This window comes from Peromyscus leucopus, chromosome 15 (genome assembly GCF_004664715.2).
Source record: "Peromyscus leucopus breed LL Stock chromosome 15, UCI_PerLeu_2.1, whole genome shotgun sequence".
In the NCBI taxonomy this organism is placed as follows: Eukaryota; Metazoa; Chordata; class Mammalia; order Rodentia; family Cricetidae; genus Peromyscus; species Peromyscus leucopus.
This window is the reverse complement of record NC_051076.1, coordinates 18205451-18221327: the sequence shown is the minus strand read 5'-3', so window position 1 is coordinate 18221327 and position 15877 is coordinate 18205451. Positions and strand designations below refer to the sequence as shown.

Genomic DNA, 15877 nt, shown 5'->3' with positions numbered 1-15877 from the left:
AACTGAGCACTGGGACAGGTGACTTTGTAGTGATCTGACTAGATCTGAAAGATGCACTTGAGGCTAAAATCTGCCTCCAAAGGGCTGTGTGGATCCATGCTCCCAGCCTGGAACAGGGCCTGGTACACGTGAGCACTCAAGCAATGTCTGCTGCTGCTGTGTGTATGCATGCATGCATGTATCTATATGATGTATTTATTTTGAGAAGGGGTCTTCTGTATCTCAGGCTGGCCTCACACTTGCCATGTAGCTGAGGAATGCCTGGAGCTTCTGATCCTCCCGCCTCCATCTCCCAAATGCAATGCTGGGCATTGAACCTAGGGCTTCACGTGCATTAGGTAAACCACTCTGTTGAGCCACATCCCCAGGCTCCGTGCTGTTCTTACTGATGTTCTTACAAAAAGCCACGGTGCTGAGAATGCACCTTTCACGGGAATGGTGATGAAAGCATACCCTTCTCTAGTACTTCATAAGCTCCAGACTCTGTGTCCATTCATTTATTCTTCACGCCAGACCTATGAAACAGATTCTGTCACTGTCACCTGCTTCTTTAAATGAGAAAAACAAAGCACCAAGAATGTAATTAAGTCCCTAGAAGGTCAAGCACCTACCAAGCTCTTCTAAACTGGCAGCTGGAAGAAGAAGAGGCAGCCGTGTGCCTGGGACTGTGGCTGAGGGCTGGACATGCCTCTGGGCAGATCTAGCCTGTGCTTTAAAGGTTTCTATCCCTAATTCTGTGACCACGAGCAAGACAAAAGCCAAAGTACTCATGGAATGAGCCTAGTGGGTGGACCCCTCCCAGAAGGAATTGCTGTCTGAAGGGGCATGTTCTGTGGTACTCTGAGGGCAAGACATGGGGGGGGGGCAGGCATCACGTTTCCTGAGACTGTGCTACCAAATCTCTAGTTAGCAGCACCTCTTTTTCTCTGCAGTGGGGGTGGGGGAGTGGGGTAGAGGACCCTGATGAACCCCGGGGGACTCATGAGGGGACTGAAGGATGTAGCGCTCCCTTGACTCTGAGATATCTGTGAAAGTGACCAGATGCAGCAGGAACAGGACTCTGCTCCCTCTTTCCTTCTCCACGAACAAACCTAGGCCTAGACTGACCTCCAGGAGAAGTCTTCAATAGTGATGCACTCCTGCAGTCTTGGGTGGAGGGGGGTGTGGGTAAAGGCAGGAGGATTGTCACAAAGTTTGGGGCCCAGCCTGATCTAGGCTTGTTTCCAAAAGTTTCAGCCCAGCCAGGGCTATATAAGTGACATGGTATATATACATTTATTAAAAATCAGGAGACTTCAGCAGCTGGTGAAAGCAACTCTTCTTTTTCCGGGACTGTGATATTGTCAGATAACTCCAATGGGCGTGAACAGCATTGTTGAGGGGCAGGGGCCCCATAGCCAGAAACTCCGGCCTGTGTGTCTTCCAGACAGCCCTTCATACCCTTTCTAGACAGCCCCTCCTCAGGGCTCAGGGGCTTGTCTGGTGTCGAGCTCCCAGGAGGTCCCAGGGGTGTGACCTTCTTGTCCTTCCTCCCTGCCCCCCACCCCAGGGCCAGCTATAAAGAAAGCCAGCACCAGTCCGCAGCAGGCCATCTAGGCCCCAAGAGCTTTTCGGGAGCACTTTAGGGACGCACACATCCACAGCCCCTCCTGGCCAGCGCCATGCGGTCCCTGTGGCTCTGCTGGGTACTCTGGGTGCTCCCCCTCGCTGGCCGTGGGGCGGCTGTGACCGAGGAGCAGGTCCTGGTCAGACTACTGCAGCAGCTGCAGCTCAGCCAGGCTCCCGTGCTGGACAGGGTGGATGTGGAGGGAATGGCCATCCCTGCCCAGGTGAGGGCCCAGTACGTGGCCCTGCTGCAGCGAAGCCATGTTGACCGCGCCCGAGGCAAGAGGTTCAGCCAGAACTTCAGAGGTGAGCTCTTCTTGCTGCCCCTGGTCTCTGGTAATGTCAGGGGACCCTTTCTGTGTGTGCCTTGGGGGTGGGGGTTGCCTTAGTCTGAGGAGCAGTGAAATGTGAACATGGCCTTGGAGGGTGGCTGGGTCTAGGCCCCAGGCTCGGCTTGTGCCTGGGACTTTCAGGGGCAGGAGGAGGTAGATCAGGCTGGAGTAATGGGCAAGGCCCAGACCCAGAGAAGGGAAGGAAAGCATGGAAAAGCAGAATCTTAGGGGTATGGGTAGGGGATAGCAAGGACTCAATTTTTCTGGAAGCAGTAGTATGACATTCCTGGAGTCACCACTTAGGACCGTCTGGAACAGAGGCCAACTGTGTTTTGTACTATGAACGCTGCAATGGGTGACTGGTTGAAGCTGCTTTGGGTTAAAAAACAAACAAACCAGCATCCTGAGGACAGAGGTAGCCAGATGTTGAGATGCAGGGGCCTCTCCCCTAAGGGCTGGGACCAGTCCTCAAGACACAGCCAGAGCCAAGGCCAGGCATCTGTGAGGACCTCACTCTTTGAATTCTCTTTGAAACTCCCTGAGTTCTGGGTCCCAGAGCTCTTTGCACTTGGGTGGGGAGGTTTAGAGAACAAGTTTCCGCGGGAGATTTTAAGTAAGCGGCTTTGTACCAGAGGCACAGAATGCGGAAGGCTCTGTCCTAGCCAGCTCCCAGCACAGTGGCCCTGCCATCCTAGAGGTCTCACGACTCCTGTAGAGGCCCGGCTGACTCTGTCCACGTTCACAGAGGTGGCAGGCAGGTTCCTGGTGTCCGAGACCTCCACGCACTTGCTAGTGTTCGGCATGGAGCAGCGGCTGCCGCCCAATAGCGAGTTGGTGCAGGCCGTGCTGCGGCTGTTCCAGGAACCGGTCCCCAGAACTGCTCTCCGGAGGCATGAAAGGCTGTCCCCCCACAGTGCCCGGGCTCGGGTCACCATTGAGTGGCTGAGAGTTCGTGAGGACGGCTCCAACCGCACCGCCCTCATCGACTCTAGGTATTAGTTGTAGGGGTGTGTGTGTGCGTGTGTGTGTGTGTGTGTGTGTGTGTGTGTGTGTGTGTGTGTGTGTGTCTCGGGGGCGCGGGGGGTGGTGGTGGGGAGCTCGGCTCCGCCCTGTTGGGGGAGGGGAGCAGCAGAGGATGGGACGATGGGGACAGGACGGGACCGGAGACTCCTCCTCCTGACTCGCCGCTGTATCTCAGGCTCGTGTCCGTCTACGAGAGCGGCTGGAAGGCCTTCGACGTGACCGAGGCCGTGAACTTCTGGCAGCAGCTGAGCCGGCCGAGGCAGCCGCTGCTGCTGCAGGTGTCGGTGCAGAGGGAGCACCTGGGCCCGGGGACCTGGAGCGCACACAAGTTGGTCCGGTTTGCTGCGCAAGGGGCGCCGGGCAGCGAGGGACAGGGCGAGCCACAGCTGGAGTTGCACACGCTGGACCTCAAGGACTACGGGTAGGCGCTGGGGGTGCAATAGGCTGGGTCATCCTTCCCCCGTTTCTTGGGCCGACTTAGGGGTGCGCTGTGTAGGCTGCCCTAGGAGACGACCCATTCGTACCCATAGTAGTTTCTAGGGGTGCATTTAGAAATGGTCTTAGTCAAATACTGAATTACACACGTTATTGTAACAACCCATTTCCACTGGTCCACAGAGCGAGTCCCGGGACAGCCAGGGCTGACACCCAGAGCAGCCCTTAACAGGCAGTAGCTGACTTTATGTTCTAGACATGTTTATTCGCTCTTTAACCGTTCAGGAGTTCTCTTTGAATGCCTTTAAGACATGGATGGTAAGTCTCCTTCTCAGAGGCTCCTGACCTTGGCCCTGTCCATCAGGTGACTTTTGATCTCTCCTCTCCACAGAGCTCAAGGCAATTGTAACCCTGAGGCCCAAGTGACCAAAGGCACCCGATGCTGTCGCCAAGAGATGTACCTTGACCTGCAGGGGATGAAGTGGGCGGAGAACTGGATCCTCGAACCCCCAGGGTTCCTGATCTATGAGTGTGTGGGCAGCTGCCTGCAGCCACCGGAGTCCCTGACCATCAAGTGGCCATTTCTGGGGCCACGGCAGTGCATTGCCTCAGAGATGACTTCCCTGCCGGTGATTGTCAGCATGAAGGTGGGAGGCAGGACCAGGCCTCAGGTGGTCAGCCTGCCCAACATGAGGGTACAGAAGTGTAGCTGTGCCTCCGATGGGGCGCTCATACCCAGGGGGATAGATCTGTAGTCCCTTGTTCCCACAGTTTTACACTTAGTAAGTTGACTTGTCCTGACTCAGTGTCCACCTTTCACCTTTGCCCTACAGTCCTCCGTGTCTTGGCTTCCTTGTCCATCACCCAGTCTAAGCACTTATGTGAGTAAATAATAATGTCACTCCACCGGGACACCCTGGTGCACTTGGTAGACGACATGGCTAAGCAGTGGACATTGCCAGCTGAATCTGTTTTCGGGCCAATTCTCAGATAATTGTGCAACAAAACCCTATGGTGAGAACAGGGGAATCGGCTCATTCACTCTGTCACATGGTGGTGTTTGAATTCATTCCACAAAACAAAGCAAACAGAGAAATCCCAGCGAGCCCTAGACAGGAGAACATCTGGAAGAGAGCCTCCTCAACACTAGCACACTCTAGACTTCTTTAAATTTCTTTTGGGACAGGGTCTCGATATGTAGCCAGGGCGGCCTCGGACTCAAAAATACACCTCTCTCTGCCTTCCAAGTGCTGAAATGAAGGCACTGTGGCCAGGCGGTGGTGGCGCTCACGCCTTTAATCCCAGCAGGGGAAGGCGGACCTCTGAGTTTGAGGCCAGCCTGGTCTACAGAGCGAGTTCCAAGACAGCCAGGACTACACAGAGAAACCCTGTCTCGAAAAACCGGAAAACAAAACAAATCAAAACAACAACAGCAAAATCAAAACAACAACGACAACATCCACACTGTAGTGTTTGTCCTAAGATCACTAAGGAGCGGGATGAAGAGCTATGGGTTGGGACACTGGTCAGGAAATCAAATGCTTAGCTTTTGGAGCTGACCACAGCAGGGTCTCAAGGCGATGCAGAAGCCCATGAGTTACTTACGGGCGGTGGGCTTCAGCTCTGCGACTTCATTGCCCTGGGGACAGACAGCCCCTAGCAGTGTGTGCTAATGTAGTGTCAGTGTGACCTGGGTGTGTGTAGCATTTCCCTCTATCTCAGAGAACTACCATGAGAAAATGTGTGTGTTAACATGAGGCTTTGTTTTTTGTATTGAGCAAAAACCAGTTGAACATAGATTATCTGAAGAGACAAAATTAAAGCGATGCTTCAGTGTGTGTCTCTGTGTCATTTTTAATGTTCTTCACTAGAAGAGGGTGGAGGATGAGAGCAACATGATTTCTTTGAACTCCCGGTTTTGGAAGCTTGAAGACTGTACTAAGTTTAAATTCCCCATACAACTCCCACTCAAAAAAAAATTTTTTTTTGTTTTTTTTTGTTTTTTGTTTTTTGAGACAGGGTTTCTCTGTGTAGCTTTTCACCTTTCCTGGAACTTGCCTTGTAGACCAGGCTGGCCTCGAACTCACAGAGATCCTCCTGGCTCTGCCTCCCGAGTGCTGGGAAGCACCACCACCCAGCCCAAAAATATTATTTTGAACAATTACATAAACTTCCTCTTTTGTCTCAAAAAACCTAAAAAAAAAAAATTAAATAAAAAAAAAATCCTTGTAACTAATGCACAGAGACTAGTCCTTTGAGTCCTTGTTAGAGTAACTAAGACACTATTGTTTATGTACAAGATAGACTGTAGGGGAAAAAAATTATCCTTGGGGATCTTCTAGAGGATCCAGGTTCGATTCCCAACACCCACATGGCAGCTCACAACTGTCTGTAACTACATTTCCACAGGACCCGGAACCATCTTCCAGCCTCTGTGGGTACTGGGCACGCATGCGATGCGAGATATACACGCATAAAAATTACCCCTACACATTAATGAAGCCAATTTATATAATGAAGCCACTTTTCCCGCAGTTGGACGGGGAGAACAGCAGAATCCTTGGTAAGAGCAAGGCCAGGGTATAGATTAAATCTCCTTTTCCCATCTGGTTCTGGTCTGCCTTTGTGGCTGGAGTCTACAGTCATCTCCGCTGCTCTAACACTAGGTGGCGCTCTGATCTCAGTTTCCCAAAAGAACTCTGCTTTTTGTCTTGGGAGCTGGCGGCCAGAGAACTGGGCCCTTTCTGTGGTGAAGCCGGACTTGTCGGAATCTTTGGTCTGTCTGCATTTCCTTATTTGGTATGAACAGATATTTCTTTTACATCTTGACAGGGAACATCACAAAACTCTGTTTCTTGAGAGAAGAAAACAAATACAGGCTGTAAGCCAAATCCCACCAGAAGTGGAACTCTTTTATTTTTCAATTTTGTATTTGTTTGTACAGTTTTTTTGAGGCAGGGTCCTATGTTGTATAGCCTAGGCTGACCTTGAACATTCGATCTTCCTGCCTCAGACCTTTTTTCTTTTGCCTCAGCCTCTTGGAGGTTGAGATTACAAGTGTGCATGGGCATCACACTTAGCTGGAAATTGGACATAATTCTATATTTTTTTTCACTTGCAAGAATTAAATGAACTAGAGCTAGGGATTGTAGCTCAGTGGTAGGTCACTTGTCCAGCATACACAAAGCCCCAGGTTTCATTCCTAGACAATGCAAACAAACAATAAACTAACAGCTGGGCATGGTGGTATAATAATGAGATGAAAAGAAAAATAAATCAAGCCAGCCAGTGGGATGGCTCCCTGGGTAAAGATGCTTCCATCAGGCTTGAGGCCCCGAGTTGGATCCCTGGAACGCGTTGTGGGAGGAGAGAATCAGGGCTCGAAGCTGTCATGTGACCTTCACACACAAGTGCTCTCATGCACATAAATAACAAACACAGTCTTCTAGAAGAAAGGAGTGGGGAACGGGAAGGAGGGAAGCGGAGTTGGGGGGGGCATGTGAACTGCTTACTTGCACCCTGCGCGGTCTAACCTTGGTCATGTCTCCTTGTCAGGAGAAACACATTATATTTTTTTTAACATATTGTTAGAGGTTCAGTCTACTTTTTGTTTTGTTTTGTTTTTGGAGACAGAGTTTCTCTCTCTGTGTAGCCATGACTGTCCTGGAACTCACTCTGTAGCGCAGGCTGGCCTTGAATTCAGAGATCTGCCTGCTTCTGCCTCCCAAGTGCTGGGACTAAAGGCGTGTGCCACCACCGCCCAGCTCACTCTAGTAATTTATATATATATATATATATATATATATATATATATATATATATATATATACAGTCAACCATACTGCACATAGTGAATGAAAACAAATAAAAAAGGGAAAGACATGACTGCTCCTAGGTATGGTGGAGGAGAAAGTTTATTGTAGATAAAAGGGAAAGTATAGCTAGAGGCAGGCACTTCTAGGAGAGTCCGGAGTGGGCAGGATCCTGAGCCACATGAGGAAAGAGGACGGGGAGAGGGGACGGGGTACCAGGTGCAGCAGTCAAGAGGGCACAGGGTAAAAGAAGAGGCTGGTAACCAACATGACCTAATTATATAGAGAAGGGCCTCTGGGAGAAGGAAGGCAGGCCAGTCCCCGGGCTGGAGAGTTCTGGGGAGAGGGTGAGGTGGGATAGGGGGTTGGGGGAGTGAGGGGGTAGGCCAGCCACACCCTGTAACAGGTAGGGACTGAGGGCTGCAGGGAGATCCTGGTGTCCAGATCTGCTTTGACATGTTAAACAGGCACCTCAGTCATTTGTCCCAGGTTTTGAGACAGTGGGTGAGATGGTGAAAAAATCCGGGGATACTGAATTCAAGACCATTCTTGTCCATATAGGTGGTTCCAGGACAGCCAAGGCTACAGGCATATTGGAGCCCATTAGGTTTCCTAGTGGCTTTACCCAGCAGGTCTGCACAAGGAGGATGATTGGACCCGGGCCTGAGTTCCAGGTGTTTGGAAGGGTCTACACTTGGCTGTAACTAGCAAGGGGGAGGTTCTTTGCCCTCCCTTGGCAGTGTTATAAAAAGCCCTTTGGAATAAAGTTCTGGGCCGGTGGATTAAGGATCCAGGCCCTCCCGAGGCTGTCCTGTGTTTTCTGTCTGTCTCTCTCTAGCTGTATTTCTATCTAATATTTCCTGCTGCTGCTGCTCAAGAATACCTTGGGGAAAAGTGGGGCTCGGATGGCCCCCACACAGAAAGAAACCCTGTCTCAAACAAACAAAATCCAGAGATAAGAGTTCCATCAGTTTTGCCTCTAAAATGGTTTAGTTTCGTCTGTTCTATGTATGAAATGTGTTGTCTAATACATTTGTTTGTTTGTAAGCCGAGGATGACCCTGAACTTCTGATCTTCCTGCTCCCACCTCCCAAGTGCCGGAGTCGCTGGGACTGCACTATCTCACTGGTTACCCAGCGTGAGGGAGACAGCCCAGCCCTGTGTGTGCGCCACCAACGGAGCTATATCGCCAGCCCTCCAACAGTAAATTGGAATTTTAACTCCTTTTTTGAGACAGGATTTCTTTCATCATATATCCCAGACCGGCCTGAACTCTCCATCTTCCTGCCTTGGCCACCCACCCGAGAGTTAAGGTCACAACCGGTTCCGGCTTCTCTCTGAATTGTTCTTACAAAAGCATCGAGATTAGGAAAAAATCTATTTCAAAACGTGCCTCACTTTGTAGGGAAAAGAAATATAGGGCTATTCTCCAAAAATGTCATATTGGTTCTCCTTAGGTGATGACGTGGAAGATGTGCTGGGGGGCAGGTCAACGGTGAGACACTCACTGCCTGCTCTGTGCAAGGCCCGAGGTCCATCCCCCGTACTGAAATGGGAAAAAAAAAGGACAGCTTTTCTACTGAACCTAATTTCCAATTTTTGTGTTATCAACAGGGACAACCATGTAATAAAATAAGGTGAGGGAGGGCTGGGTGCTGGAGACTTGCCACCTACACGGCTGGGGGCAGCTCAGCCTGGATCACCCCAGTTCTCAGAAAGGGGCAGGCCTGTTGCTGGAGGATAAGACGGGAGGAAGGCCCTGACGCCCTGATAAAAATGAGGCGTCCACCTCCAGACTGCTGGAGGGGAGAGCACAGGATGGAGGGGAGGGAGGAGGCTGAATGACAACCGGCTGGGAGGACAGGAAGGGGAGGGGCTGCACCCTTGAGACAGAGACCAGGGAGGAAGCAATCCCATGGCAGGATAGCACCCTCAGGCTGGGGCCCTCCTGGAGGGTGTGTCCCACGTGGCTGGGTGGGACGGTAGGGACGCCTCGTCTACATCCCTTCAGTAGACTGCAGGTAGTTTCTGCTTCTTAGAAAACTGTCAGGAAGGTCCAGTGAGTGTGGGAGCTTAAGACCAGCCTGGGCAAAAAAGCAAGACTCTGGGGGGCGGGAGGGGGGGGAAGGCACAAACTGGAATCCTAGAAATCTCATTTTTAGGGACCCACACTGGGATTTCATCACAGTAACACAAAGATTTCCTAAAATAGGTAAGGTGACGTGCTGACGTCCCACGCAACCTAAGTCAGAAGCTCATTTTCTAGTAAAAGGGGGACCTGTAGGCTCCTGGCCCCCATTTTGGGTAACTGATGCCTTGCTTGCTGACCTTGACCTTGATATCCTCCCAATGCTAATTCCCTGCCGGGTTCCACCCTCCTGAATGCTTAAGGAAAGTTCCTTGTCTGTGTATCCTGCATAATGGGCGTTAACAGCTTAGATGCAAGATTGTAAAACATGGGTAGCAAACTTCTGCCCTCCAGGGTCCTCCCATTGTGCTGTAAGCCTGTATTTAAGACCTCCTCCCTCCTTCAATAAATGGCATGGGGGGGGGGAGAAGATTTCCTAAATCTAAATTAATGTGATACGGCCCGGGGAGACGGCTTAGGAGCCAAAGGCACTTGTCCTAGCAAAGCCTGGTAACAGAAATTTAATCCTCAGAATCAAGGTAGAAACCTGGATGCAGTGACGTCTATAATCCCACTGGAAGCCGGAGGTGTCCACAGGAGAACCATCTGGAAACGTGCCTGAACTACATGGCATCACAAGTGCAGAAACTAGAGGCTCTGTTCAAGAAGATGGGATGGCCTCCCGGAAGCTGTCCTCTGACCTCCACAGGAGCACCGCGGCTCTCGCTCTTTTACTCATGCACACACTTAAAAAAATAGTTGTTTGGGGCTGGAGAGGTGGCTCAGTGGTTAAGAGCACTGGCTCCTCTTCCAGAGGTCCTGAGTTCAATTCCCAGAAGCCACTTGGTGGCTCACAACCATCTTGTAATGAGATCTGGTGCCCTCTTCAGGTCAAAAGAACACTGTATACATAATAAATAAATCTTTAATAATAATAATAATAATAATAATAATAATAATTGTTCCACTTAATATCCGTTTACAACTGTGTCCCCAGAACCTGGCTCTATTGATACCTATTGAATGAATGGATATTAGCTTTTGGACAATGGTTACAATGGTACAGGACATCCATGGATGGATGGAATAAGTACACGTTAAAATCTTATCTAAGGTAACTTTTTGGTGGCATTGGAAACTGCTTATGATTTGTATACTATAGAAATTTATGTCTGGGGACTGGAGAGATGGCTCAGCATTTGGGAGACTGCCTGCTCCTCCAAAGGGGCCAGGTTCAATCCCCAGCGCCCACATGGCAGCTCAGACCTGTCTGTAACTCCAGTTCCAGGGCTTCTGACACTCATATATGCAGGCAAGACACCAAGGAACATGAAAACAAGTTATATATATACACACACATATAGATAGATAGATGTATAGATAGATAGATGTATAGATAGATAGATAGATGCATAGATAGATAGATAGATAGATAGATAGATAGATAGATAGATAGATAGATAGTTGAGAGAATTTCGTGTTCTACGTGCCCATAATCCCATCACTCAAGAGGGTAAGGCAGGGAGGTCACAAGCTTGAGGCCAGCCTGGGCTATATAGGGAGACACTTTCCAAATACCAAACCCAACCCGAGGCTGCTTAGGGGCCCTCCCGGGGGTCTGGACATGTAACGGGCACCTTTCTGGAATAAGCACTACGGTACTGATACTAATGAGCGCGGAAGAGAGAGTGCCTCCTGAAAGGCTCCGGTGCTGGGTCCAGTGTGTATTCTCATTTTATACTCTAAAACCACAAGTGGTGTGGGCAAGCGAGTAATGTTTCACAGAAGCCAAAGTGGCAGTCAGCAGGTTGTTAGGGACAAGGACCTACTGTGTTAGCTACTTCTCCAGGTCATCCTGTTCCAGGTAGCAAGTGGAATCATGCTTGGCACCGAGGCAGAGCGAGCCGTGCTTGAAGTGAACCACTATATAAATCAACAACCCGTCCTCCAATAATTGGTCTTTTCTACCTAATTCTACTTCCGAAGGAGCATGCCGAAGCCGGCTTCCCCTGACACTCGGGAATTGCAGGTGCTGTCCTGGCATCTCCTGGTCTCCATGTGGCGTTCATCTCGAGCAGACGCTTTGGAGATTCCACTCCTGGACCAGAGTCAGAAACTCAGCCGCCCGAACCAGGAAATCCCGGCGCCCCGGGGGACGCCCACTCGCGGGGACGTCTGGCGGGCTCCGGCTCAGCCACAGGCTCCACCCACTGAGCCAGCAGGAGGCGGGCACACGACCGGGCAACGCCACCGATTGGCCCGTCCCGAGCCTCCAGCCTCGGATTGGTTGCCTGGGACACGTGGCCTACCTGAGGCCTGGCGTCTCTGGCGGTGGATGCTCTGGGCTTGCCAGGGCCTGCTAGCGGTGCAGACGGGCTTGGAAGCCGCACCGAGCTCTTCGGATCCGGCTTTTTCCACGCGCGGACCCTGCGCCGGGGATTCCCAGCGTCTCCGGGTCGGCGCTTTGCCGGGGTCCTGCGGCCATGAGTGTGGGTTTCATCGGCGCGGGCCAGCTGGCCTGTGCGCTGGCGCGGGGCTTCACGGCCGCAGGTGAGCCACGCGTGGTCAGCCCTCCGGCTCGCCCGAGGGAACGAGTGAGCGAGGAGTGGTGAGCGAGTGCGTGCGTGCGTGCGTGCATGTGTGAGCGAGTGGGAAGTTTGCAGCCATCTGCCTGGATGCCAGCCATAGCGTCGGAGGCCGGCAGTGCATGAGCTGCCGTGGGCTTCCTTGGATGGGTTGATTGCATGACTGGGCCACGATCCCCTGTTGGAAAACCTTGTTTCTCTGTAGGCGTCCTGTCGGCTCACAAGATCATAGCCAGCTCCCCGGAAATGGACCTGCCCACGGTGTCTGCGCTCAGGGTAGGAGGGATGGAGGGGAGCGGGAAAGAGGTAGAGGCCCCAGGAAATGCGTGATCTGAAGTGACCTGCGCCTGGCTGGCTTGTCCACCTTCTTTGGGGCAGTCTTGGGTGGTGGGAGCCCCCAGGAAAAGTTTGGGTCGGATCCAGACACGGGTGTGTGTGTGTGTGTAAGTATAGGTATATAGGAATGACTTTTTGTTGGCTAGTCTACTTTGCTTTTAGCTCACTACCTAGTCCGTATAAGTCTGGAAAGTTCTACTACTTCAGCTTTCCAAGTGTTGGGAATCACAGGCCCCAGTCACCGAGTGAGCCGGAAATGTGTTTTTTCTCCATTGATGGGTGGGTGGTGTGACTCTGAAGTAGTCAGCCACTCTGAGGCTGTTTTCTCATTCTCTGTAACCCTTTCCTGTTGTAAATGACCGCGTTGGGAAAGGACCTGGTGAGTTCGTTTCTTTCAATAAAGCTCAGGATCCTAAAGTCTTATAAAATCTGGCCATTGTGGCACAGGACACCCGGAGAGGCAGTGTTTGTGCCCAGTGTGGGCTTCCGTCCCCAACACTGTAGGGCTCTGATACTCACTCACTTGGGAGTCCTGGGGGCGGGGGGTTGTAGAGGCTTGCTACTCTGGTAAACTAGGTGCTCTGGCTACTAGGCTGGGAGTGGGCTTTGTGCTGATATTTCGCCCCTCTATGTGCTCTTCCCGCCATGGGGGTTCTCCCCTGGCAGAGGGGTGTCAGGAGATTACTGGGGTGGAGGGAAACAGCCTCTTTTCTGGCCACTGTGGAGAAGCTTGTCCTGCCTAGCACCTGTGCCTTGTTGCCCAGCGGCAGGAATGGACAGTTGTCATTTGGGGGTCATCATGGAGCCCCAAGGGACAGAATAAAGAGTTTTGGCTGCAGCTGGCCGAGAGTTGGCTGTCCCGTGGGAGGCCTGGGCTCATCGGTGTTGCCTAGCACTATTGACTGGGTCCTCTTCTCCTGCAGAGGATGGGCGTGAATCTGACCCGAAGCAATAAGGACACCGTACGGCACAGTGACGTTCTGTTCCTGGCTGTGAAGCCGCACATCATCCCCTTCATCCTGGATGAGATTGGGGCCGACGTGCAGGAGAGGCACATCGTGGTCTCCTGTGCGGCCGGCGTCACCATCAGTTCCGTGGAGAAGGTGCTGATGCCCTGGTGCCCTTCGTGGGAGAGGAGGGGTGGCCTGTGCGTGGCTGCTGATGGGCCGGACCTGGGGGGCGGGGGGCTGCGCTGGATGCCCTGGGCACTCAGTTGGCCTGCTCTCCTGCCCTAGAAGCTGACGGCGTTCCAGCCAGCCCCCAAAGTGATCCGCTGCATGACCAACACCCCGGTGGTGGTGCGAGAGGGGGCCACAGTGTATGCCACGGGCACCCATGCTCTGGTGGAGGACGGGAAGCTGCTGGAGCAGCTGATGAGCAGCGTGGGCTTCTGCACGGAGGTGGAGGAGGACCTCATCGACGCCATCACGGGGCTCAGCGGCAGCGGGCCTGCCTATGTGAGTGGCCCTCGCTTGCCCACCGGCTTGTGTGGATTCTAGGCGACAGGAGGGGCTGGCGGAGGAGAGGAGGGCAGTAGTAACGCTCGTCTCTTGGGCGTGGCTGGCTGGTGGAAGGAGCTGACCCTGAGGACTAGTTCCAGTCGTCAGAGAAAGCAGCCCCTGGGGAGTGGGTGCTTGGTGCTTGTTTCCCGGGTTCAGAGAGTTATCTCCACAGGCATTTATGGCTCTGGATGCCCTGGCAGACGGTGGGGTGAAGATGGGCGTGCCACGGCGCCTGGCGGTCCGACTAGGAGCTCAGGCATTGCTGGTCCGTGTCTTTGCATGTTTGACCCGAGGGTTGTGTTTTTTTTGGGGGGGGGGTACTGAGCTTTGGGCGTAGTTTGATTCTCATGCCCTCTTGTGCCTCAGGGAGCAGCTAAAATGCTGCTGGACTCAGAGGACCACCCAGGCCAGCTCAAGGACAACGTCTGCTCGCCTGGGGGGGCCACTATCCATGCCCTGCACTTCCTGGAGAGTGGGGGCTTCCGCTCTCTGCTCATCAATGCAGTCGAGGCCTCCTGTATCCGAACACGGTGGGTGTGCCCCGCTCTCCCCGGCCTGAGTTCTCCCATTCCCAGCCTGCCCTGTGATGGGCTGGTTCCCCTCTCTTGGGTCTCACGAGTGAAGTCGGAGTCTGTGCTCGTTGGTGACCACAGCTCACTTGGCTTCCTTGAGTAAAGGTTTGGTAGCCTCGCTTCACCCAGCTCTTGCCACAGTTCTGATAGTTATGATTAACTTTGATTTGTAGATGGGGAAGTTTAAGGACAAACATATGAAATGGTGGAGGCGGGATTCCACTCCTGCCTGGCTGTAACTTTGAGCTCAGACCCTGTAACTTCCCATAATCCCTTTCCTGTGTGGTCCCAGATGTGACTGGATGCTGTCTAGCTTGGATCACATGAAACGACCGTGACACTCCCCGCTTAGTTAGAGATGACCCTTGAGATGCCTGGAGCCTCTTTGGTTTGGGATTCTGAGTCTGGGTGGGATCAGGTTGAGGGTCTGGTGGGGCTGTATGACTGGAAGGCTCAAAGCTCTGGCTCCAAGGTTTGCCACCTTCCCTGTGGGGCTCTGTCTACAGAGAGCTGCAGTCCATGGCTGACCAAGAAAAGGTCTCCCCTGCCGCCCTCAAGAAGACCCTCCTGGACAGAGTGAAGCTGGAATCACCCACAGTGTCCACGCTGGCCCCGCCCAGTCCAGGGAAGCTCCTCACGAGAAGCCCCGCCCAGGGAAGCAAGAAGGACTGAGGAGGACTCCGTGGGGTGTCCCTGTCCCCAGCAGCGCGGGGAGGGGCAGGCGTAGGCCCCGGTGAACGCTGCTGCTTGGATCTGTTTACTTGGTGGCACCGAGTCCTCCCTTCTCTTGGCCCCCGGCGGAAGGTGCTCTGAAGAGGCAGCTGATGCCCGAAGCTGGGTAGTCAGTCCTACATGCTTCTCTGAGAGAGGTGGGGGGCCCTGAGTTAGCAACCCCCGTCAGCAGATGTCTGTGAACTTTAGTTAGATCCCAGGAGTGGTTCAGTTTGACCTCAGGGTGAGGTGAGAGGGGACAGAGGGAAGGCCCATCCTCTGAATTAAAAACATGTAGAAGCAAGTGACAGACTTACTGTTGCCGTTGGAAGTGTGGGGAATTCCACGAGGCTTTTGCTTGACTCTGGTTTCACAGGTGTCCCAATACAAGGTGATGGTCATTGCTAGTTCTAGCTGCTTTAATAAAGATTTTATTTATTTATTTTTGATAGAGTCTCACTGTGTAGCCCAGGCTGGCCCTGACTTGTGGTAATCCTCTTGTCTCTGCCTTTTTTTTCCCCCTTGAGACAGAGTTTCTCTTTATAGTCCTGGCTATCCTAGAACTCACTCTGTAGACCAGGCTGGCCTCGAACTCAGAGAGATCCGCCTGCCTTTGCCTCCCGAGTGCTGGGACTAAAGGTGTGCGCCACCACCTTGGGCTTCTTCTTACTTCTAAGTCATTGTCTTAGTCACTGTTTCATTGCTGTGGTAAGACACCATGCCCGAGGCAGCTCAGAGAAGACACGGTTTATTTTGTGCGTGTGGTTCCAGAGTCCACGATGGCAGCACAAACAGACGGGAGCTCACGTGTTGAACCACAGTCAGCAGGCAGAGGG

General features: G+C 52.5%; 2 protein-coding genes across 4 annotated transcripts; both read left to right on the top strand.

The window, feature by feature from the left end:
- Window positions 1-881: 881 nt before the first annotated feature.
- Window positions 882-4682, top strand: LOC114690715 (left-right determination factor 2). Of its 2 annotated transcripts, XM_028865599.2 has the most exons (4): window positions 882-1911; window positions 2683-2929; window positions 3136-3381; window positions 3787-4682. In XM_028865599.2, exons 1-4 carry the CDS (start codon window positions 1662-1664, stop codon window positions 4148-4150), a joined length of 1107 nt encoding a protein of 368 aa, XP_028721432.1. In that variant the 5' UTR covers window positions 882-1661; the 3' UTR covers window positions 4151-4682. The 2 variants fall into 2 exon arrangements, with proteins under 2 accessions (XP_028721432.1, XP_037067080.1); XM_037211185.1 differs by lacking the exon at window positions 882-1911 and having other exon boundaries at window positions 2006-2929.
- Window positions 4683-11633: 6951 nt separating this feature from the next.
- Window positions 11634-15485, top strand: Pycr2 (pyrroline-5-carboxylate reductase 2). 2 transcript variants are annotated; one of them, XM_028865437.2, is made up of 7 exons: window positions 11634-11885; window positions 12126-12196; window positions 13180-13359; window positions 13492-13713; window positions 13931-14023; window positions 14125-14288; window positions 14837-15485. In XM_028865437.2, exons 1-7 carry the CDS (start codon window positions 11819-11821, stop codon window positions 15000-15002), a joined length of 963 nt encoding a protein of 320 aa, XP_028721270.1. In that variant the 5' UTR covers window positions 11634-11818; the 3' UTR covers window positions 15003-15485. The 2 variants fall into 2 exon arrangements, with proteins under 2 accessions (XP_028721270.1, XP_028721271.1); XM_028865438.2 differs by lacking the exon at window positions 12126-12196 and having other exon boundaries at window positions 11797-11885.
- Window positions 15486-15877: the final 392 nt, after the last annotated feature.